General features: G+C 50.9%; 1 protein-coding gene across 1 annotated transcript in view; it reads left to right on the forward strand.

The window, feature by feature from the left end:
- uxs1 (UDP-glucuronate decarboxylase 1) overlaps positions 1–21,192 on the forward strand; it is a 55,023-nt gene extending 33,831 nt beyond the window's left edge. The window contains exons 9-15 of the mRNA XM_061226156.1: positions 59–180; positions 7,880–7,999; positions 9,368–9,411; positions 18,579–18,639; positions 19,131–19,188; positions 19,700–19,803; positions 20,308–21,192. Of these exons, the coding sequence (XP_061082140.1) occupies positions 59–180; positions 7,880–7,999; positions 9,368–9,411; positions 18,579–18,639; positions 19,131–19,188; positions 19,700–19,803; positions 20,308–20,436 (638 nt within the window). The 3' untranslated portion in view covers positions 20,437–21,192. The remainder of the gene's footprint in view (positions 1–58; positions 181–7,879; positions 8,000–9,367; positions 9,412–18,578; positions 18,640–19,130; positions 19,189–19,699; positions 19,804–20,307) is intronic.
- Positions 21,193–25,591: the final 4,399 nt, after the last annotated feature.

Genomic DNA, 25,591 nt, shown 5'->3' on the forward strand with positions numbered 1-25,591 from the left:
TCCAGGGCCACCGTACAGGCTCCGGGGCGGTAACCTCGTCCTTCCTTTTCCTCTGCAGACCCGGAGGTGCACCCCCAGAGCGAGGACTACTGGGGTCACGTCAACCCCATCGGGCCCCGGGCCTGCTACGACGAGGGCAAGCGCGTGGCCGAGACCATGTGCTACGCCTACATGAAGCAGGTCAGTCACGTCTCGTCTCGTCTCACGTGTGGAGTGGCATGACCGCGCTGACATCACGTCTCGTCTCACGTGTGGAGTGGCATGACCGCGCTGACATCACTTCTCATCTTTACATTACATTACATTATTGGCATTTGGCAGACGCTCTTATCCAGAGCGACGTACAGTTGATTAGACTAAGCAGGAGTCAATCCTCCCCTGGAGCAATGCAGGGTTAAGGGCCTTGCTCAAGGGCCCGACGGCTGTGCGGATCTTATTGTGGCTACACCGGGATTAGAACCACCGACCTTGCGTCTCCCAGTCATTTACCTTAACCACTACGCTACAGGCCGCCCTATCATCTCACGTGTGGAGTGGCATGACAGCGCTGTGCGTGTAGCGGAGGCAGAAACACCGGGGGGTTTCAGCACCAGGCGTGATACGGTGTTAGATACTATTCAGCTTTTTGGCAAACTCGGCAGTAGATTCACTTGGGGGTAGGAAAAGGTGAGCATTGGTGGGCTGAATCGCCTGTTCTCACCATTATGTTATGTTATGTTATGTTATTCAGCTGATGCTCTTAGCCAAAGCCACTTACAGTTGATTAGACTGTGCAGGGCGAAAACCCTTCCTGGAGCAATGCAGGGTTAAGGGCCTTGCTCAAGGGCCCAACGGCTGTGTGGATATTGTCATGGCCCACCATTCGGGTCCCAGTCATGTACCTTAGCCAAGAGGCTACCCTGGTGGTGACCAGAGCTAAGGAGATTCAGAGCGACTTTAACCCAGAGCTAAGGAGATTCAGAGAGATTTTAGCCCAGGGCTAAGGTGGCTAAAGTGGGCTAGCGGCAACCAGAGCCCTGGGCTAGCTGACCCTGCTCCAGAGCGTGGTTAGCACCAACATTTCGGGGTTAGCCCCTGAAACATCCCCATGCACAGTGCCATAAAAGCCCAGGGCTAACAAGTGCTTGTGTGAACACAGGATGAGCTAGCCCTGGGCTAACTACCGTGTGAACACAGGATGAGCTAGCCCTGGGCTAACTACCGTGCTTGTGTGAACGCAGGATGAGCTAGCCCTGGGCTAACTACCGTGTGAACGCAGGATGAGCTAGCCCTGGGCTAACTACCGTGCTGTGCGAGTTGAACTAAGTCAATCCATGCTTGCGCTACTCCAATAAAATGCTGTACATCCCAGCAGAACATCACAATGTTACGCTGTACGTTTGTACCAGCTTTATCCGTGAAATGAGGCGCTCCTTATGAACCGTGTGACGCTTGGGGAAAAGGCAAGTGGAATGTAAACGCGTTCACATGAAATAAATGACTAATATTAGACGGGTTCGTTCCAGATTCATGGCTGTGATATGCATGATCAGCGCTCTTGAGGCTCGGGTGAAAACGTTGAGGGAATTGCGTCGTTGGAACGGCAGGCTGAAAGGGGTGGGCGTTGGGAGGGTACCGGAGTGGATGTGGGAGTGGGGATTTACCACGGACCTTTTTATCGCTCCGTTATTACAAACGCAATGCCAGTGCGGAGGTTAGGATTCCGCCCAGTCTGTGTGCTGGATTCACTCGGAGCGTTTGCACTCCGTTGTGTTTTCTGTTTTCACGGTGCGTGAGGCGTGGGGCAGTATCTTTCCTCAGTCTAATGCCCACTTTTCACTTTATTCCCCATTCCCATTTGGGAGCCCTATTATCTGAGTCCTGGCTTTGGATAAATTGGAGCGGATAATGGGCCCCCTCTGGGATTGGGCCGTTTCCATGGTGAGTGTGGACGCTTCCGCTGATGTTTCAGTACTTCTGATGAGCGGGTCGGGATCCGACTCTCCGGGCCCCTGAAGACCTCGTAGATCTGGCCCATCAGCCGGTCGGTGGAGTGGAAATTCGGAAGATTAAAGGGAGAGAAAAAAATAAAAATAAAAATAAAAAAAGGCAATCTTCGATGGACAGCGAACGATTCTGAAGTTCTGCTGGGAGATGTATTGTGCAGTGAAAGTGAAGAGGGGCTTTTGTGTAATGTGGTAGTTTTATTGTGTGTTTGTCAGAGGTCATTCTGGATGGAATGACTGACGGGGCTGAATGCTGAGATTGAGTACTTCAGCGGAGAAGATAATGGTGATTGCATATTGCGGTATTTTCAGGTATTTCATATTTTTTGTGCCAGGAAGATATGCTGAAGGCTCTCGTATGATGTTGGTTTTTCCACACGGTGTGAGAATTTTTCAAATTCCAAGCAATGCTGTGAATTATTGCTGGGATGATATTTTTAGGAGATTGCTCATATTAAAGCTGTAAGGTTTGTGATTATCTGTTCAGCTCTAAAGTGTCATGCCGTCATGGAAACATCTGTTTCCTCTGATTAGGACTGGCTGTCACATTCACCAACTTTCACTCTTCTCTTTTTCAGCATCACGCACACGCACGCTATCTCTCTCACACACACACACACACACACACACACACACACACACACACACACACACACACACACACACACACACACACACACACACACCAACGCGTACACACACACACCCTGTCTCTCACACACATCCACACACACACACACACCCCAACGCGTACACACACACACACCCTGTCTCTCACACACACACACACACACACACACACACACACCAATGCGTACACACACACACACCCTGTCTCTCACACACATCCACACACACACCAACGCGTACACATGCACAGACACACACATACTCTGTCTCACAGCCACCCACCCACACACACACACACACACACCCCAACGCGTACACACAGACACACACATGCACACACTCTATTTCAAACACACACACACACCCTCTGTCTCTCTCACACACACACACACACACACACACGCACACACACGCACACACACACATGCAGGTTTTCCATTATACATCCCACACAATGGGCAAAGAACAGTCGGTTATGGGTCTCGGGGGGGGAAAATTACCTTTCTCCCGGGCTGTAATCACCTTCTACATCCACTGTAGCATCATCAATTACGTCTCCGGATTCCCCTCGGCGTTTCGCTGGAAGTGCGCAGCTGTCTGCTGCTGTTGCTGCAGATGTGGCACGCCGGGTTTAATGGGAAAAACGCCGGAGCTGATCAAAGGGGTCTCTGATGGATAAGGGCTGGTAGCTGTCTGCACTGCCTGCTGAAGACATGCTACACGCGTCCGGCGTTTCCAGACCAGCTCTGTAGCGCTCCATTAGTGTCACCGCACTGACGCTAGCAAGTAGCCGAGACTAAAGAACCACACTCCCCACCAACCCAGCCATCCTCTTCCTGTCTTCCTGTCTTCCTGTCTTCCAGTCTAACCGCTGCACGAGCAGTTAGCGGAATGCAACCGCTACACGAGCAGTTAGCGGAATGCAACCGCTACACGAGCAGTTAGCGGAATGCAACCGCTACACGAGCAGTTAGCGGAATGCAACCGCTACACGAGCAGTTAGCGGAATGCAACCGCTACACGAGCAGTTAGCAGAATGCAACCGCTACAAGAGCAGTTAGCGGAATGCAACCGCTACACGAGCAGTTAGCGGAATGCAACCGCCACACGAGCAATTCGCGGACTGAAAATTGTGGGTGTGCTAAAACGTTTGACTGTTAGAGCTTTAGTCCTTAAAAATGTGTTGGGAGTTGATTATATTTGTGGAAATGTTGTGGTCCGGTCAGGAGGGCTGGCAGGTGGGCAGACCACAGAGTGTCTTCAGTCTGTTCTGTGACTGAACCAGGCAGATGCGCTTCACGGGAATAGAATTTTCATTTTCTGAGGGACTCTCCTGTCCTGCATGATTCAGTCCGCGGAAGAAGAGACTGTTGTAGATTTGCACATCAATCCGGGGGTGAGGTTTCAAGTGAAGGAGTGGCTCTCTAATTTGGCTTTTTAAGCAGCGCTGACTCCTGGGTCTTCCTGAGACTGTTCTCTTCATGTCAAAGCCCGCTTCCAATTATTCTCCCGTCCAAGACCCGCACTCTAAACCTGCAGAAGGAAGGCTCAGCTCACAAGGCCCTTTCACGCTTGGAAGCCGCAACGTTTTCGGGGTCAGTTATCCAGGTTAGGCAGTGATTTTCCTCCGGTATGGAAAAATTCCACACCGACAAAACTATTCTGGATCGGTTAGGCAAGGCAGGATGTCCACCCTCCAGAGGAATGCCGGAGAATGTCAAATCCTATTCCATTATTATTCCGAAAATAAATGTTCGCATTTCCCTCAGGAAATCACTCAACGCAGCTCCGATATCTTCTGTGTGCAAAGTGTGATCTGTGCAAGAGCTGTTGAGGCGGGCAGGTTCGGTATCTCTTACTCGATCGTCTCCCAGAGTGCCTTCCACAGAAAATCAACTCCTGCTCCCGCTCACACATCAGGGACACGGGATATTGCCGGAACGTTCATGGACTTACGATGCGTGTGTGACAGGGGCTTGTTCTGTGAATGGGTCCCGGAAGGTTGTTTGTTCAAGCCCCAGTGTAGACGCGATGAGATCCCCACAGCTGTCGGGCCCTTGAGCAGGGCCCTTCACCCCACATTGCTCCAGGGGAGAGTTCCCCCTCCAACCCCACATTGCTTCCTTAGTCGACTCAACTGTGAGTCCCTTTTTTATTAAAATGAATTAAGTGCATTAAGTGCATCACGTTTACCTCAGAAAACAACTTTGGGACCACCAAGCCTTACTCCGACACGGCTTTTCTTCCGGCTGCTAGCTGGTTGACCAGTTCAGTCCCGCTCCCAACTCAACATGGTTTAGCTGGTTGACCAGTTCAGTCCCGCTCCCAACTCAACATGGTTTAGCTGGTTGACCAGTTCAGTCCCGCTCCCAACTCAACATGGTTTAGCTGGTTGACCAGTTCAGTCCCGCTCCCAACTCAACATGGTTTAGCTGGTTGACCAGTTCAGTCCCGCTCCCAACTCAACATGGTTCAGCTGGTTGACCAGTTCAGTCCCGCTCCCAACTCAACATGGTTCAGCTGGTTGACCAGTTCAGTCCCGCTCCCAACTCAACATGGTTTAGCTGGTTGACCAGTTCAGTCCCGCTCCCAACTCAACATGGTTCAGCTGGTTGACCAGTTCAGTCCCGCTCCCAACTCCACATGGTTTAGCTGGTTGACCAGTTCAGTCCCGCTCCCAACTCAACATGGTTTAGCTGGTTGACCAGTTCAGTCCCGCTCCCAACTCAACATGGTTTAGCTGGTTGACCAGTTCAGTCCCGCTCCCAACTCAACATGGTTCAGCTGGTTGACCAGTTCAGTCCCGCTCCCAACTCCACATGGTTTAGCTGGTTGACCAGTTCTAACCAGCTCAAGCTGTTTTGAAAAAGCTGGTAGCTTGCTGACTAGCTACCAGCTGAGACAAGCTACCAGCACTAGCGGCCTGACCAGCTCATTTCCAGCTAAACCAGCTTTATGACCAACTTGACCAGCTCTACTTAATATTTTTCTCACCTTTTCCTGAATGTGTGAATACACACTTGAGAATTGCCCCAATCATCCACCAAGAGTCTGCCAAGCACATCGAGGGTGACCCTGCACCTCCCCAGAATGGGAAGAGGAGGGCGAGGGGTCTCTTTTGTCAGTTTGTGGACAGGGGGGCTTCTCAGAGGAATATGAATGATGGACTCTTCCTTTGCTCCTGCTGTTGTCTCTCCTTGGGGACCTTCGGTGCAGTTTCTGCTTTCTAATGACCTGGATGTGGAATATCGGCTCCTTCTGCATCTCAAATTCTCATAACTGAAAACTTAATCTGAAATCATTAGGAATGGGTCCGTCATGATTAAAGTCCTACATCTGCAGGGAGACACAGCACAGCACACACAATGATGCAATGCGCACGCACACACACACACACGCACACACACACACACACACACTCAAACACACACACACACACACACACACACACACTCAAACACACACACACACACACACACTCACACACACACACACACAATATCACATGCACACACATACACACAGGCACAAAAGCACACACACTCTCACACTCTCACACACTCACACACTCACACACACACACACACTCAAACACACACACACACACACACACACACCACATGGGGGCCTTCTCCCCCCCAGTATTTGAGAGAGCTTTATCTGTCCCCCGCAATGTCAGGCCCATACATTATTCCAGGGCCAGCATACACACATGCACACACATGCACACACCTTCGCACACACATACACGCACTCACGCATACACATGCACGCACACAAGCAAGCACATACACACATACACACACAATCACATACACACACAATCACATACACACAATCACAGACACACACACATACACACAGGCACCCAGGTACCAGCAGTACAGTTTCGGAGGCTCTTAATGAGGTGCTGGTCTGCATTTAGGGGGGCCCAGAGTCCAGTGGACCTGACAGGCCTGGGGCTCTGTCTCCATCATCCAGCACAGTCACCGCACCCCTCTTTTTCACATCCCTCCTTCCACACTCGTTCTCCTCTTCCCCTTTTTCCTCTGAATAACACAAAGCAGCGCCTCTCTTTCCAAAGCCCCCAGTTCTTTAGCATCTTCTCAGATCCCCCCCCCCCCCCCCCTCCCCTTTGTTTATATTAGATATCCGATGTTCCAGCGAGAATTGTGTACAGGCACTCTCCGAAAAAAACAAAGAAGCAAATACGCAAATAATGAAGAGTGAGCTTTACATGGAGATTTTTTTCTTTTTTCAATTTTATATAGATCTATAGTGGAGTAAAAAGGACGCCGCCCCCCCGCGTGTTTTCGGAGCGAGAGAACGTTCCGGAGCGGCTGAGCGTCCCCGCGGGAGAGAGCACGCGCTCAGTTTTTTCGCTCCGGCCGCTTTAATGCGCCGCGTCTGCTGCGTCTCACCCAGCCCGCCGCTCGCCGCTCGAGCAGAGGATTCTGGGTATTTGCTCACCTGCCGTCTAAACAGGAGCATTCTGTCCGTCTTGGAGCCGTGAGCAGGGGCCCCAATCCGCTCGTGTGTAAAAGGAGCTTTTCGTGTAAACACGGAACATTAATCCGTGCAACGCAACTGCAAGCTGCGTGTAATCTCTTTTCCTGGGCAAACAAGGAGAATAATTCCTATGTACCCATATCCAGATTGTGGCAAATTTGATTTAACATTTGGAGTCAATTAAATTGACAATTTAGTCTCAGAAGGTATTTAGAAAAATTTCCCTGAAGTACTTGTGATACTATATAAATGCCTGCCATTTACCATTTACCATTTACCATTTACTTTAACCCTTTAATGCGCCGGCTGCTCTGCTCTCTCCCCTACACCCTGCTCTCTCACTGGAACAGAAAGAGTTCCTCTACACCCTGCTCTCTCACTGGAACAGAAAGAGTTCCTCTACACCCTGCTCTGCTCTCTCACTGGAACAGAAGGAGTTCCTCTACACCCTGCTCTCTCACTGGAACAGAAGGAGTTCCTCTACACCCTGTTCTCTCACTGGAACAGAAAGAGTTCCTCTACACCCTGCTCTCTCACTGGAACAGAAGGAGTTCCTCTACACCCTGCTCTCTCACTGGAACAGAAAGAGTTCCTCTACACCCTGCTCTGCTCTCTCACTGGAACAGAAAGAGTTCCTCTACACCCTGCTCTCTCACTGGAACAGAAAGAGTTCTCCTACACCCTGTACTCTGACGTGATGTGTACGTAACGTTATTCGCTAATCCGTAAGCGGCTGCCCTTCCTCTGCCCCACAGGAAGGAGTGGAGGTCAGAGTGGCCAGGATCTTCAACACCTTTGGCTCCAGGATGCACATGAACGACGGGCGTGTGGTCAGCAACTTCATCCTCCAGGCCCTGCAGGGAGAGCCACTCACGGTAAGCCATGGCCCTTCAGTGTCAGTGTCAGTGTCAGTGTGAGAGTGTGAGAGTGTGAGAGTGTGAGAGTGTGAGAGTGTGAGAGTGTGAGAGTGTGAGAGTGTGAGTGTGAGAGTGAGAGTGAGAGTGAGTGTGAGAGTGAGTGTGAGAGTGAGTGTGAGAGTGAGAGTGAGTGTGAGAGTGAGTGTGAGAGTGAGTGTGAGAGTGAGAGTGAGTGTGAGAGTGAGTGTGAGAGTGAGTGTGAGTGTGAGTGTGAGTGTGAGTGTGAGTGTGAGTGTGAGTGTGAGAGTGAGTGTGAGAGTGAGTGTGAGAGTGAGTGTGAGAGTGAGAGTGAGAGTGTGAGTGTGAGTGTGAGGTCTGCCCGTGTGCGTTTCCTTCATCTCTGATCCCCTCCTATCTGTGGGGCACCCCGCCGGGTCCTGAGATAATGAGCTGATTCACGCCGCAGAACCCAGCTCGCCTCGCCCCCTGCCTCTTGGGCAAGGTCAGTCACACAGAACACTGACTCTATCAGCGCGCGCAGGAACTCTGTGCACTGTCTAATGTTCCCGGGGGAGCGATAATGCCGTGGCGGCGGCCGACTTGTGGCTTTGTTGTGCCGGAGGGAGAAGGGGCCGATGCCCTTTGATACAGTGGCCCGGCGCTTGTCGTCCGTTAGCGAATGCTAATAGAGCCTTTCATCTCCCCCGTGCTGCGTGCACGTTCAAAGAAATGCCATCCCCGAAGGTCCTGGAGACGGTGTCGTCTGTGCGCGCGTAGAAAGGGAGAAAGGGCCGGGCCGCCGAAACGCTCAGGTGGAACGTGGTTTCAGAGCTGGAGTCCAAACCCCACGCCTGCTGTGTTTGACGCCTGCTTCTGAATCCTGTCTGTAACGGTGTGTTTGACACCTGCTTCTGAATCCTGTCTGTAACGGTGTGTTTGACACCTGCTTCTGAATCCTGTCTGTAACGGTGTGTTTGACGCCTGCTTCTGAATCCTGTCTGTAACGGTGTGTTTGACGCCTGCTTCTGAATCCTGTCTGTAACGGTGTGTTTGACACCTGCTTCTGAATCCTGTCTGTAACGGTGTGTTTGACGCCTGCTTCTGAATCCTGTCTGTAACGGTGTGTTTGACACCTGCTTCTGAATCCTGTCTGTAACGGTGTGTTTGACACCTGCTTCTGAATCCTGTCTGTAACGGTGTGTTTGACACCTGCTTCTGAATCCTGTCTGTAACGGTGTGTTTGACACCTGCTTCTGAATCCTGTCTGTAACGGTGTGTTTGACGCCTGCTTCTGAATCCTGTCTGTAACGGTGTGTTTGACGCCTGCTTCTGAATCCTGTCTGTAACGGTGTGTTTTACTCCCCCTCTCTCCTGTGTTTATTTCAGGTTTACGGACCCGGGTCCCAGACCAGAGCCTTCCAATATGTCAGGTGGGAACTGGAACACACACAGAAGATTGGTCTGTCGTGTGTGTGCATATGTGTAGAGTGTGTGTGTGTGTATGTGTGTGGTATGGTGTGGTGTATGTATATGTGTGTGTGTGTGTGTGTGTGTGCTGTGGGTAAGGAAAGCTGAGATAATTTCCTCTCAGATGCCCATACCTCATTATCTGTGATTTATCAAAAGTATTTTTACCCTGCGATCCACTGCAGGGATATGAGACTCACCAGTAATCAGGAAATGAGGAGAGAGAACATTAATCATGAGAGGGCGTGTGTTATCACCCCAGCTTTCAGAAAGCCTGCTCTCTGGGTAACTGCACTGCTGTAGTATGATGACCTGTCATAAGACAGGCTACAGCCAGCCTGTAGCCTAGTGGCTAAGGTACATGACTGGGGCAGCCTGTAGCCTAGTGGCTAAGGTACATGACTGGAGCAGCCTGTAGACTAGTGGCTAAGGTACATGACTGGGGCGGCCTGTAGCCTAGTGGCTAAGGTACATGACTGGGGCGGCCTATAGCCTAGTGGCTAAGGTACATGACTGGGGCAGCCTGTAGACTAGTGGCTAAGGTACATGACTGGGACAGCCTGTGGCCTAGTGGCTAAGGTACATGACTGGGACAGCCTGTAGCCTAGTGGCTAAGGTACATGACTGGGGCAGCCTGTAGCCTAGTGGCTAAGGTACATGACTGGGGCAGCCTGTAGCCTAGTGGCTAAGGTACATGACTGGGACAGCCTGTAGACTAGTGGCTAAGGTACATGACTGGGGCGGCCTGTAGCCTAGTGGCTAAGGTACATGACTGGGACAGCCTGTAGACTAGTGGCTAAGGTACATGACTGGGACAGCCTGTAGACTAGTGGCTAAGGTACATGACTGGGGCGGCCTGTAGCCTCGTGGCTAAGGTACATGACTGGGGCGGCCTGTAGCCTAGTGGCTAAGGTACATGACTGGGGCGGCCTGTAGCCTAGTGGCTAAGGTACATGACTGGGGCGGCCTGTAGCCTAGTGGCTAAGGTACATGACTGGGGCAGCCTGTAGACTAGTGGCTAAGGTACATGACTGGTGCAGCCTGTAGACTAGTGGCTAAGGTACATGACTGGGGCAGCCTGTAGCCTAGTGGCTAAGGTACATGACTGGGGCAGCCTGTAGCCTACTGGCTAAGGTACATGACTGGGGCAGCCTGTAGCCTACTGGCTAAGGTACATGACTGGGACCCGCATACATGGTGGTTCAAGCCCCGGTTTAGCACACACACACACACACACACGCGCGCGCGCCAGTACACACAGGCACACAAACTCACAAGCCTGTGCGCACAGACACACAGATGTCTGGAAGTTTCCGTAGGCATGTGTACGTGTGCGTGTGGCTCACAGAAGCTGCACTGCAGTGTAAGGTAATCTGTCCCGTTTTAGCCCCGCAGAGCAGACTACAGGCCGCAGATGGGAGCTCTGATTGGCCGTTTGAAGCTGCTATCTTGCAAAACAAACATTACTTCTGCCTGCGCGGTTTTAATTAAGAGATGCGTGCTCCGGCCGGGGCCTTCAGAGATAGCCTTTCAGCAGAGCTTACACCGGGACTGCAGGCAGCTAGCGCTTCTGTTTGGATATCAGCGCTAATCCCAGCCCTGCTATCGACTGAATTACTGTGGCCTGAGAGCGCTACTCCTCCAGAGAAACAGACAAACCACGCTGCGGTCTGAGCACGCCTTCCACACACAGCCCTGTTCCACACACGGCCCTGTTCCTCACACAGGCCTGTTCCACACACACAGCCCTGTTCCACACACAGCCCTGTTCCACACACGGTTCTATTCCACACACAGCCCTGTTCCACACGCAGGTCTGGCGGCCTGTAGCTTAGTGGTGAAGGTAAATGACACACAAGGTCGGTGGTTCTAATCTTGGTGTAGCCACAATAAGATCCGCACAGCCGTTGGGCCCTTGAGCAAGGCCCTTAACCCTGCATTGCTCCAGGGGAGGATTGTCTCCTCCTTAGTCTAATCAACTGTACGTCGCTCTGGATAAGAGCATCTGCCAAACGCCAATAATGTAATGTACTGTAATGGCTCTGTTCCACATGGCTCTGTTCCATCCCCTGACATGCAGAAGAACTCTGAGTGTAAGTTTATGATTGAAGTGAAGGGGAGAAGTGTTTTTTCTGTGTGTTGTCTCGGTGTCAAGAGCTCTGCTAAAAGATTGGATTTCCATCAGATGCTAGCGAGATAGAAACAGCCGATGGCCAACAAGCGTTTGAAATGGAAATGATCGATGCGTTCTTTATTTTCAGAAAGAAACAGCAAATACATTCTTTATATTCTTCAGATAGCAACAGCAAATATATTCTTTATATTCTTCAGATAGAAACAGTGAATGCGTTCTCTGAAATAGAAACGGCACATACGCTTTTTATTTTGAGACAAACACAAGCAGTGCGGTGTTTTCAGATTTTAATTAAGGCCCAGTACAGTTCCACGTTATCAGAAAGTAATACAGTTGTATGCGTCGTCTCTAAACAGGAATATTGTTTTCAACTCTTTCTTTGGCGTCAGCTGAGATTTTAAATAGAGATTTTAAATAGATGGTATGAGATTTTAAATGGAGAGGAGGCTTTGTGCTGTGTTGGGCTGTGCTGATCTGATCTGAGCTGTGTTGGGCTAATCTGATCTGAGCTGTGTTGGGCTGTGCTGATCTGTGCTGTGCTGATCTGAGCTGTGTTGGGCTGATCCAAGCTGTGTTGGGCTGATCTGAGCTGTGTTGGGCTGTGCTGATCTGAGCTCTGTTGGGCTGTGCTGATCTGGGCTGTGCTGTCTGAGCTGTGTTGAGCTGTGTTGGGCTGATCCAAGCTGTGTTGGGCTGATCCGAGCTGTGTTGGGCTGATCTGAGCTGTGTTGGGCTGATCTGAGCTCTGTTGGGCTGTGCTGATCTGAGCTCTGTTGGGCTGTGCTGATCTGGGCTGTGCTGTCTGAGCTGTGTTGAGCTGTGTTGGGCTGTAATCTAAAGCGATTTACCCAGCTGCTGTCTTATGTCAGGCTTCAACAATTTATGTAATTAATCCATTTAATGAATTAAAAAATAAAAATCGTCAGTTTGAGTTTTACCCCGGTAATTAACCACGATATTGATCATTTTCACTACGCACCCATGCAGGAAGGTGCACTGGAGAACAGATCAATGCGTGCCCTTCTCCGAGCGTTTGTTTGAATGCTCTGAGGGCGGGTCCGCGTCTGACAGAATTGCCCTTGCGATGAAAGGCATTGTTTTGAAAGGCGGTGTAAGATACAGTTTGTGGGGCTGGAACGGTTGGCCGAGCATTGTTCAGCTCCTTTGTCGCATCAACAAATGATCCCGTGTTGTTTGAAAACCTGAGATGTTTTTATAGATTAGAAAATGAAGTGGGGACATTAAACCGCCTTTAGCCCTTCTGCTTGGCTTCTCCAGGGTGACCATGTCCTCAGCAGATCCAGGATCAATAAGTGTAACACCCACCTGATAAATGCACCTCAACAGTGAGCTGAGCACAATGAATGAATAGAAATTGTGTGAAGATCGCTCGATACCGAGCAGTCAAAATGGCCGGCTTTCATCTGCCGCTTTCCCCCTGCTTGTTGCGAGGAGAAGTAAAACCTGCTGAAGGAACTAATAACGTCGCACAATAGCAGCTTCTCAGAGGCCCAGAATACCGCCTTCCCGTTGACTGACAGGAGAAAGAGCCAATGAGAGGGCATTCATTTCAATACCGCAGGCCTACAGGGGGCAGGATTGGTCACTCTTCAGGCTTATCAGTGGTTTGCATTGTATAGTGTCCCCGCTGTCGTCCTGCTGGTGGAGTCTTCTACGTATGGTAGACTTCGTTTGTCACATCTGCCCCTACGTCCGGGAGAGTGTTTTTGATCTGTCAGGCTGTTGTCAGGGGGGTGTTTTCTCTGGTCGTCTTCCTCGGTCGACCGGGTCTTTTGACGTAATTGAGTTCACACAGGAACAAGCACACTGCTCTGCCTGGTGAAAGCCTTCCATTGGCTTCATAGGCTGGCTTCCTACGTTTCCATATCCTATGTAAATAAATAAAATAAATGTAAATAAATAGTGTGCCGATAGTCCGGCAGAGGCCTTCGTGTTTGGCCCTGGGCCTGTTTGCACGTGATCTGCAGTGGCAGGAGACCACTGATGGCTGGATGGTTCTTTTTTCCCTGTTTCTGAAGAGCTCTTCTCTAATGCCTGGCCTGCTTCAGGAACCATACTGTGACAGGAAAAAAGAAGAAAAATAATTAAATAAAAAGAGCTGTCTTGAAGCGGACTGGATCCATAAAAGTACATCCGTTTCAATAAATAACATGCCGATTATTGAAAAACACACACATGCAATTTATAATGTATTTAAACAAGTCGTTTTTGGAATTCTGTTTTTATTTTTTGCCATATTTAAGATAAAAACGAAAGGCAACAGTTGAGCAGCAGTTCTGCGGGCAGAGACGCGTTGTTAATGAGAGAAGCCAGCTGGAGGAAGGGCCAGACTGGTCAAAAGGGACCTTCTCCCCCTCTCCGGCAGACCCACGACTGGGTTTCTGGGCTTTTGCGTTGACTCCTGACTCTCCAGTTTCCTCTCAGGGTCTCTTCTGTGTGGGGCGACATGGCTCAGGCAGTAAGAGCAGTATGTGTATGAATGGGTGAATGAGAAGCATCAATTGTACAGTGCTTTGGATAAAGGCGCTATATAAATGCCAACCATTTGCCATTTACCATTTGTTGGAGGAAGTGAAAATCTTTTATGTAACCACCTTCCTTTTTCTCCTTTTTCCTCACAAAATATAATTATTTAAAAGAGAAGAATTATTGAAATACAGGCAAAGTGTCGCACCAGCATTTTTTCTTTTTGTGACCGAGAAGATGAAGAAAGACAAGACAATCTTTATCTTCAGCAACTTCTGTCCTTGCTGCCTCTGCGCGTCGGTTATGAATATTTAATACCCCATCATGGGCGTTCATGTATTTTTAAAATGTAAAGATAATGACATATTCTTTCTCTCATTCAAGTATCGCAGCTTAAGAACCCATACTGCGCTGTGCTGAGGCTTCCAAAGGTACGCGCTCCTTCGATAAAGACACGCGTAGAAGGCCGTGGGAATGACCCGGCACGGGCAGCTCCACGTAGCGCGTTATGATATCCGGGAGTATTCACGCCTGTGGATGAAGGTTTGAGCTCTCTGTTTGAGTACGTCCTGCTGGTGGTTTGTCAGGTTCTGTGGTGCGAGGGGCATCGAATGAAGACATTGTGTTAAAGTGAGCGACCTTTTGGGTGCCTCACCACCCCCTAATCCTATGAGGGTAATGTTTTGGATGTTTGTTATTGAATGGGTGTGGCTTAGCCTTCTCAGCCAATGGCGTATGCCGATTCCAGCGTGCATGAACGCATTCCAGAACAGCTTAATGAAATGCCTCATAGGCTACCGCTCTGTGATGGGCGTGTTTAAATTGTATCAGTCGGAATCACGGAGAGCTGAATTCCTTCTCCCCGGGAGAGAGAGAGGTATGCGGGCTGTTCGGGAGGAGACGGTGGGGGTGTTTTGTTTTCGCAGGATGTTCCCTCTCCCAGGAGATACTCCGTTCACCTGCCCCATGATAGAGGCTGGAGTCCTGTCCCATCTTATTATGAGGATGTTTTGAACCTTCGATTCAAAACCGTTTGTGGTGGGAATTTCAATTTATTCCTGTAAGAAAACACTCAGAGACCGAGACATTAAATAAAATCCAATCTTTACTATGCGCATAGGGTCCAAGTTACATGCAAAAACAAGGACAGAGGTTTTTCTCCTTTGTCTGGATATATGTATGTGCAGAGCGCAACAAATGTACGCCCCCTTTGAATATTAATATTCCCGATGACCAATATTCAAAGACAATCCACCACTCTTCTCTTTACTACAGATTGTTTATTCATATCTCCCCCCTCAAGGTACTGTCTATGCAGATACATGTTAATGCAGATAATCCCCATGGTAGCTTCCGTCATGAGGTCTTATGTTTTTGGTTCTGCAGCCTCTCAGGCACCAAGACAAGATAGTCCAGAACACACAGTTAATGGCCGTGGCCTTGGAGGCCCATGGTACAGACAGGGAGAGACATCTCCACCTACACAGTTACAGAAAATAATATTCATTAGCACAAAGCAAGTTATGGTACTTTAACAATTATGTATGATCTGGATCACTCCAGCATAAGCAACTAATAATAGGATAAGCAATTAATAATAAAATAATCGCGTGAATATATAATTTCAACAACGCCGTTTTTATTTTATTTCGTTTTTTTCCCCCCAGCTTTCTGTGCTGCAGCCCAGGAACACTTCATTGTCCCCCTCTGTGCTCTGGAGAGGTCTCACGCCCTCCGCCCCTGTCCAGAAAGAAACGAGTGGAAGGGGGCTTTAAGTCGTCGTTCGGATTGTCCTTCCGCACACTTTGAGTGTGTGCCGGACACTGGAAGCAGCAGGCAGCTGCTTATTCCCGGTCCCCGTCAGGCGGCTGGGGAATCTTGACCTTGTGCAGATCCCCATTCCGCGTTCCGTCACGTGACTCGCGCTCCCGCGAGGTCACTGCTGCATCTGCACGGGGTCGTTTTTGTCACAATAAGAGCGTAAAAGACCGACCCACTCTGGACCGTAAATCTCATTTGATCGCTTTTGTGCTGCAGTGCACACTGTCAGCCACCTTTAACCCCAGAATCCTGTTGGTTGTGTGTATGTATGTGTGTGTGTGTGTGTGTGTGTGTGTGTGTGTGTGTGTGTGTGTGTGTGTGTGTGTATGGGTGGCTGTATGTATGTGTGTGTGTGTGTGTGTGTGTGTGTGTGTGTGTGTGTGTGTGTGTGTGTATGGGTGGCTGTATGTATGTATGTGTGTGTGTGTGTGTGTGTGTGTGTGTGTGTGTGTGTGTGTGTGTATGGGTGGCTGTATGTATGTATGTGTGTGTGTGTGTGTGTATGGGTGGCTGTATGTATGTATGCGTGTGTGTGTGTGTGTGTGTGTGTGTGTGTGGGTGTGTGTGTGTATGGGTGGCTGTATGTATGTATGTGTATGTATGTGTGTGTGTGTCTGTGTGTGTGTTGGTGTGTGTTTGCACATTTTGAGAGTCCCTTGACAACCAAACCTGCAGCAACGATTCGGCTCACGTATCTTAGACAGGCAAGGTTAGGTCTCGTATTTTCAACTCTCAAAGCTGATTGACAGCACTGGTGCAATTAAAGAAGAGAGTTTTGTCATCCCTGATGTAACCCTGGTGTAAAATCCAGCTTGAAATACCTGGTTAAACTGGTATGGAGCTGGTCTGACTGGTCAACCTGCTACCAGCTGTTTTAAAACATAGCTTGAGCTGTTTTGTTTTTTTGGGGGGAAGTGGGCTGTTTGGGGTAGGCTGGGTTTTAGGAAGGAAGCCGGAGAGTCACCGCTGGAGCGAGAGTTTGTGTGCGTGTTTGTGTGTTTGCGTGAGTTTGTGTGCATTTGTGTGTGTGTTTGTACGTTTGTGTGCGTGTGCGTGTGTGTGTGTGTGTGTGTGTGCATTTGTGAGTTTGTGTGTGAGTTTGTGTGAGTTTGTGTGTGTGTGCATTTGTGAGTTTGTGTGAGTTTGTGTGTGTTTGTGTGTGTGTGTGTGTGTGTGTGTGCGTGCGTGCGCGTGCGTGTGTTTGCTGACTGAGGCAGGGGCGGGGGGCGGTTGGGGGGGGGGGGGGTAATCAGTGGCCATCCTCTGCCACAGCCTTCGTTTATATTATCTTTATCTTTACATCCCATTTTGTTTCCTGATAAGAAAGCGCATTGCGTTCTATTGCAGCCCGGACTGGCGGAAATAGGTTTTCCCCGTCTCTCCTGCTCTCTAACTGTCCTCCTGATCTTTCCAGATGAAAAGGACGTTTGTGCTTCGACACAAACCGCTAATGAGTGGTGATGCTATCTCCTGGAAACATAATTATTCACAACCCCATTAAAGCAGCCACATGCTAATTCTTTTGCCAGCCAATTTAACAATTAATTCTCTTGACATCCTGGTCATTAACATGTTTTATGATTATCTCAGAAAATCAGCATACGTGCATTGTGCAAACATGCTCATTTCATACATTTTGAAATGGGCAGCATATTATCTGTAATTTGTCTGCAAATTGTTGTCATGAATATTGACTTCTGTTTAATGAGGGTAATAATTAAGACGTGTATGTGTACAAACACGCATACACAGACGAGTCAAAACATTATGACCAAGTGAAAAACGTTTATCATCGCCTAACGAGGATGGGGGAGAGAAATATGCGGGCGTAAAAGCCTGAGCGACTTTCACAAGGGCCAAATCGTTACGGCCTTCAGTCTGGGTCGCGCATCTCCAGAACGCCAGGGCCTGTGGGGTGCTGCCTGGCCTCCACATCCCCCAGATCTCCAGTCCGGTCGGGCGTCCGTGGGACGCCTGGATATACAAGCCCGATCCGCGGTGGCTCCACCTCGCAGCCTACAGGAGAACTGCCCCTCTAACCCAAACGGCCCGGCCCTCCGAAGCGGGCCGATGCGGGCTCTGTGTGACTCTGACCGTGGTGTCAGTGCTGGAGCGGGAGGTGCTGGCTCCAGCCGGTCACCCGGGGGTTTTACGCCCTGCGATCCCTGCAGTTCACAGAGAGCGCAGCGATGCGCTGAAGGCTTCCGGGGAGCAGCAGCTGAGCGGTGTCAGACTGCAGCGCTGCTCCTCCTGCTTTAGTGTGGCTCACTGCTGTGGGGGTGGGTGAGATTACACTTCATTTTCAGGGGGCTTTACAGTAAATTTGGCTTACGTTTCTCTCCCTCTCTCCCCCCTCTCTCCCCTCCCCCCTCCCTCCCTCTCTCCCCCTCTCTCCCCTCCCCCCCTCCCTCTATCTCCCTCCCCCCTCCCTCTCTCCCTCTCTCCCCCCCTCTCTCTCTCTCTCTCTCTCCCCCCCTCTCTCCCTCTCCCCCTCTCTCTCTCTCTCTCTCTCCCTCCCTCTCTCTCCCTCCCCCCTCCCTGTCTCCCCCTCTCCCTCTCTCTCTCCCCCTCCCTCTCTCTCCCTCCCCCCCTCCCTCTCTCTCCCTCCCCCCCCTCTCTCTCTCTCTCTCTCTCTCCCCCCCCTCTCTCTCTCTCTCTCTCTCTCTCTCTCTCTCTCTCTCTCTGCAGTGATCTGGTGAATGGTCTGGTGTCTCTCATGAACAGTAACATCAGCAGCCCGGTGAACTTGGTGAGTCCCCGCGCGGTCCAGCAGGTCCGTCCCGCTCCGTCACATCACCCCCAGGAAGGGCAGCATGACGCCTGCTGAAGCTCCTCAGGCCCTGTTCACACAGAAACACTGTTGGATAGGTGTTAATGTTAAACTGGGTGAATATCCAGTGAGCTCCAGAATTATTGGAACCCCTAACCGGCAGTGCACAAACAACACTCATTACCTGCAGGAGTGGAATGAACCGGGTTCATCTCGAGCGGTCTAAGCTTCAGCGACGGGTTGACCGCGTCGCTCCCGCGCTTGGTGGTGGAGGAGAGTGCCACCCACAGGGTCACAGTGTGGAGAATGAGCGCCTTGGCGCTGGTATCGACAGCTCTGGCTCATGTTTGCTGACGTCTTGTAATAAGCTCGGTTTGAAGGCGTTCGGAAGGCCCCGGAAGAACGTCATTTTGCAGACCTGTTTTGTTGTGTTCTTATCGATGTCTTCTCCTGTTATTATTGCTCTGCAGGGGAACCCAGAGGAGCACACCATTTTGGAATTTGCCCGTCTTATTAAGAGCCTGGTCGGTAAGTCCTGTAGTTCAGAGTCAACATGGTGACTTTGTCATCATATCCTTTCAACATGGTGACTGTGTCATCATATCCTTTCAACATGGTGACTGTGTCATCATATCCTTTCAACATGGTGACTGTGCCGGTTTCAAGCTCCCTGTTCCAAAGCCAGGACTGCCTCTCTTTCTCGCTCTTTCTCTATCTCATAGATAAGGGAGTCTGGGGGTCTGTTGTGACACGGGGTCCATTGTTCCCCAATGTTTTTTGCCTGATCAGAAACAAACTTAGCCTGTTGTAAATCACATTGCATCGCATAGCGATCAAACCTGTGTCACAACAGACCCCGCTCTCCCCTAGTGTGTTTTGCAGTATTGGCGGGAGTGTGTTTTGCAGTATTGGCGGGAGTGTGCTTACTCCGCATTAGCGGTAGTGTGTGTACTCAGCATTAGCGGTAGTGTGTGTACTCAGCATTAGCGGTAGTGTGTGTGCTCAGTATTGACGCGGTGTGTGTCCTCTCCCTCTCCAGTGAGTCACAGTCAGATCCAGTTCCTCCCGGAGGCTCAGGACGACCCCCAGCGACGACGCCCAGACATCCGCAAGGCCAAGATGCTGCTGGGCTGGGAGCCTGTGGTGGGTCCTGCTGTACCGCCACGACCCTCCCCCCGCCACGACCCTCCCCCCGCCACGACCCTCCCCCCGCCACGACTCTCCCCCCGCCACGACCCTCCCCCCGCCACGACCCTCCCCCCCCCCCCCCGCCACGACCCTCCCCCCGCCACGACTCTCCCCCCCGCCACGACCCTCCCCCCGCCACGACCCTCCCCCCGCCACGACTCTCCCCCCGCCACGACCCTCCCCCCCTGCCACGACCCTCCCCCCCCGCCACGACCCTCCCCCCGCCACGACCCTCCCCCCCGCCACGACCCTCCCCCTGCCACGACCCTCCCCCCGCCACGACCCTCCCCCCCCGCCACGACCCTCCTCCGCCACGACCCTCCCCCCCCCGCCACAAATCTTACAACGCAGTCTCCATGACTCTGTTGTTCAGCACTCAGCGCTGTTACGCTACAGCAGACTCATTCAGCATGTGTCTGACCGTGTCTGACCGCGTCTGACCGTGGTCTGTGTTCACAGGTGCCGCTGGAGGAGGGCCTGAACAAGACCATCCAGTACTTCAGCCGGGAGCTGGAGCACCAGGCCAACAACCAGTACATCCCCAAACCCAAACCCGCCCGCATGAAGAAGGGCCGGCCCCGGCACTAGTGAAGGACGGGTCCCCCGGAGCCTCCCGCATCCCGGGCTCCGAGACTTCTCCACCTCGCCCTCCTGCACCCAGACAGGCGGACACACCCGGGCCAGCGACAGGGAACTTCTTCAGTAAATAAAAAAAAAACTAAAGATGAGGAAGTGCTGGAGTCCTCACCGGCAGTTCTTTCTTATTTAAACAAAACAAAACAAACAAAAAAACCTCACTGTTGCATCCAGTGCTCGGGAGCCTGGTGTGAGGTCGTCTCGTGTTTTAAGTGTTTCTTTTTTTTTTTTTGGTTGTTTTTTTTTTTTTTTTTGTACAAGCTTTTTTCCGTTACAGAGTTCTTTGTGTGATGTAGGAATTATTCAGCTTGGTTTTACAGTGACTTCAGATGATAAAGGCTCACTCCTTGGGCCTGTCAGAGACTCGTTGGGCCTGTCAGAGACTCGTTGGGCCTGTCAGGGACTCGTAGGACCTGGCCAGAGACTCGTGCGTTTGAATCCCGTACTCTACGGAACACTGAACACTGACGCCTGCCAAGGATTCCCGAAATGTATTTTGAACACTTTTACAGTCCTGTTCTAAATTATGTATAAATTCAGCTAAGTTAAGACGTATGAAACTGAAGCGTTTGAACTCTCTGTTTTTCGACGGCGTTACGAGAGGAGTGAGTTCTGACGGGCGGATTTCTGAGCATGCTCCTGAGGAGAATGATTGTATTGCTGACTACTTGGGGAATACTCTGCTTAAATAAAATATTGACAAAGAAAGATCCGTTTGGCGCACACTGGCATGTACGTTCTGGACAAATTGTGTGCCGTAGAGTTAATCTCACTTCACCGTTATTTAAGACGACCGACGACTCTGGTGTCTGGTCGGCACAGTATATGTGACAAAAGAGTACATGAGACCCAGCCAGCTGTTTCTGTACTGGCGGGTACTGGTGAGCGGGGAGACCGCTGGTGATGTGATCGAGGGGAGGAGTGCTCATGACACGCTAGCATGAGGGTTTAACATACAGGTCGGCACACACAGACCCCTGCCGTCAGAAGCGTTGGACGTAAAGGGAAAGACTGATTGGCCGATGTACTCTTGGGAGGGCCCACCCTGGGTGTGTCGAAGTGTCCCTGAGCAAGACCCCTAATAACCCCCTATTGCTCCAGACGAGCCTTGTGTGGCAGCCCATCGCTTTTGGTGTGTGTATGGGTGAATGGGGCGACATGGCTCAGGCAGTAAGAGCAGTCGTCTGGCAGTCGGAGGGTTGCCGGTTCGATCCCCCGCCCGGGCTGTGTCGAAGTGTCCCTGAGCAAGACCCCTAATAATCACCCTATTGCTCCAGACGAGCCTTGTGTGGCAGCCTATCGCTTTTGGTGTGTGTATGGGTGAATGAGAAGCATACATTGTACAGCACTTTGGTTCAAGGCACTACATATAAATGCACACCATTTACCATTTACTTTTGGTGGTGGGGCAGAGATGTTTTTCTTCCTCAACTCCAGGTCCATATTGTTCCTGCAGCTCTTGTGTGAGTCTTGTGCCTCTGCAGACGTGCTTCTGATCCCCTGCAGTGAGGTTGCGTTCTCATAGCTGTTGATCAACATCACCTAATACTCCTCCACGACGATGGAGAAAAAAAACTTCAGATTTGCTGTGTGAATGGATGATCCGTGATTTCCCTCAGGGAAACGTGCCCTTGCCAAAGACGTGTGATGTCTGAAGGGGGGTAGCTTTCCCAGAATTCCTGAGCAAACCTGCAGCCCTGCGAGGAGAGAAGTACTGGGACGTCTCTTCTGAACCTCCCCCCCCCTCCAAAGACCTGCTGCGCCCGAGAGAGACGCGGAGAGCCCTCTCGCCCGGAGCGATCAGCGCCCGAGGGCGGAGGAGGCGTGCGCCTCCTGGCGGGACGAGACCCCAACGCGCCCCCCTCCGCCCCGGCTGTCTCCCGCTGACGGTGACGCGAAGGGCTTCTGACAGCGCGGCTCCACAGACACCTCCTCCTCCTCCTCCTCCTCCTCCTCCTCCGGCTCTTTGATAACGAGGCCGCCGCCGTCCGCGATCAGCCCCCGCGGCCTTCAGAGACCCGCGGTGCCGGGAGGGAGGACCCGCTCCCGTTTAATTACGGACGAGCTCGGGAGGGGTAGGTCCGCCAAGAACAGCAGCGCGAGCGCGTCTTCAGAGATCCGCTCGGATCCTCTTCGGCGGGAACGCTCCGTCTCGGGTCGCGGGCCGGCCGGCGCCCTGTCTGAGAGCGCGTCGCGCCTGACACCGCCGTGGACTCTGTCCTGGAAATTCGTTTTTTTGTGGAAAAGTACGCCCTCGGGGTGTCTCGGTGGCGCAGCCTGTAGAGCACTGACCGCATGCTCATTGCGAGCCGCGACGTCGGCGGTTCGAATCCGACCGTTCGACATTTGTCGCATGTCTTTCCCTCTCTCTCGCTCCCATTCTTCCTGTCTCTCTATACTATATACTGTCCAATAAAGCTGAAAAAGGCCTAAAAAATATCTTTAAAAAAAAGAAAAAAGAAAAGAAAAGTAAGCCCTCGCACATGAGGCCGGAGCCCTAGTGTCCCGGGAGGAGAGAGAGGGGAGACCGAGCCAAGCCGATCTCATCGACACCGGAGTCACATCGCCGAGAACACCGGAGTCACATCGCCGAGAACACCGGAGTCGCATCGCCGAGAACACCGGAGTCACATCGCTGAGAACACCGGGGTCACATCGCTGAGAACACCGGAGTCACATCGCCGAGAACACCGGAGTCACATCGCCGAGAACACCGGAGTCACATCGCCGAGAACACCGGGGTCACATCGCCGAGAACACCGGAGTCACATCGCCGAGAACACCGGAGTCACATCGCCGAGAACACCGGAGTCACATCGCCGAGAACACCGGGGTCACATCGCCGAGAACACCGGAGTCACATCACTGAGAACACCGGAGTCACATCGCCGAGAACACCGGGGTCACATCGCTGAGAACACCTGCCTCATTGACGCTGATAAAGTTCCGCACAGCTAATACTGGCTGCCGTCTAGAAAATGATGTTGGCGAACGCGGCAGGCTGATGAAGAAGACATTAGCGTTTCCTGTATCGTTCTGCCGGGCTCCATTCACGCCTCTACGCCGATCCCTCGCCCGGAGGACATGAGGGGAAATCACTCAGAACCGTTTAAACTCTTCTGTGTAACTAAGAACTTAACCCCCCCCCCCAGGCCTTTCCCGCCCCGTTCTCCTCGGAAACTAATGCCAGCTGTTTTTCTTTCTCTCCCATGATCCTCTCTTTCTCTGCATCTGCTCGAGAAGGGAAGGGAAGGGAAGGGAAGGGAAGGGAAGGGAGGGGACACACAACCAGAAAAATAGCCCAACAAGCCTCATCAATCTATGTGAAGGCACACTGCCGTTCAAATGTATGGGGTCACCTTGGCTTTTTCAGCTTTTTCTGATTTCATATTTTATTTTCTCTATTTGTAATCGAACAATTCGTATGTGGTCAAAGCGCAGACTCTAGAGTATGAAACACATTTGTTGGCTGAATGGCTTTAAGTCATCAAGGGTCCAATGTATCAAACGAGCCTCAGCCATTGTGCTGCTCGTTGCTCTCACATATGCTGTAGAAACCACGAGAATTGTTCCTCCTGAATATTGTTTTCCATTGAGTTCAACAGGATAATGTGTCAGGAGAAACCATTCTTTTAGTATCTACTGCATATCTGGCAACAGCACGGTGGTTTGAGGCTCATGCATTGGACCCTTGATGACTTAAATCTATTGAGCCAACAAATGTGTTCCATACTGTATCAGCACAATTTACAGCTGAATCTAGTCCCACCCCCCAATTCCCATAGAGAGTCATAGAGAGAGAGTTTTAGTATCGCTTGTTCGACAATCTGAAAATGAGATATCCAGACTCTGATGATGTTGATAGGTCACACACATCAGGAGGTCATGGCATGCAAAGGATATTCAACCAAATAAATAACGTGACTTATTTGAGAGCAATCTTAAAAAGAAGATTTTATTAAGATATATTGTGCTCCCTGTCTTCTTCAGGGTGTATGCAGGGTGTAATGACTGTAATGTTCTTATCTTATAAGTATAAGCTATTATAAATATAAATATTATATATATACCTGAATAACCTATTTATGCAGCTAGCCCACTGCCAATCATTTGCACTTTATATACAGGTCTCCACACCCTGAAAAAGACACGTGTGTCAAAAACGTTGAATAGGTGACTTCTGAGCACATTTTTATCGATCAGCCTTTTCAGTCACAGTAACGTCAATGTGGAGAGAGAGAGAGAGGGGGAGAGAGAGAGAGAGAGAGGGGGGGGGGGGGGGTTCTGGTGCTCCACTGAAACACTGGCTCAAGGCAAATCAGACATGCAACCGTTAGTATTTTATCTGTGTACTTATTGTTATTATAGTTAACGGATTGTTGCAATGTGATGTTATCCTTTGTTTGGCTTCCTCGTTTTATTGCTGATATTTCGGTGTTGCTTTTATTGGTAGCGTAACGGTTCTCCTGCCTGGGGAGCGCAGGTGAGAATGAGCTATCGAGCAGACCCTGGGGCATGGGTTATGATGGGCGCGATCCCTGTTCATTAAATAATACATTATCTGAGGAGATGTTCCCCAGGGAGAGCCAGTGAGGGCAGCGTTAAGGAGATTGACAGCTGCACACAGACGTCAAACACTCTGGGGAGGAAGTCTCTGGTGCAAACCTCCGTGCTGTCCAACAGGAATGTGTTTGAGTGAGGGAGAGACTCCATCCTGCCTTTCGGTTCCGCTCTGACTGAGAGATGTAGTTTTTATTGACTGTTCTTCCTGATTTCTGCCTGTACCGGGAGAGCGGACGTGTGAGACCTTGATCGATAAACTCCTCGACACCGATACGCTTTCCCCCGGGGCTGTGCTGTTGGGCTACGCGCGCTCAAAGAACCCGTACGATGAGAGAAGCAGCTCATCTCTCCCCCCATCATCACCTGCTGTCCTTGCAGCCCGTAAGAGATTGAAAAAGAATGAGCATAAAAGCATCTCTCTCATCATTCGCTGATTCTCTGAAAGAATCGATGCGTCAAAGAGCCGGCTGAAGAACTGCATGATGCGTTTCAGTGACCAAACCTGCAGTCCGCCTCGTCGCCCTGTTTATTTCTGATTACATAA

Source organism: Conger conger, chromosome 17 (assembly GCF_963514075.1).
Source record: "Conger conger chromosome 17, fConCon1.1, whole genome shotgun sequence".
NCBI classification, from domain to species: Eukaryota; Metazoa; Chordata; class Actinopteri; order Anguilliformes; family Congridae; genus Conger; species Conger conger.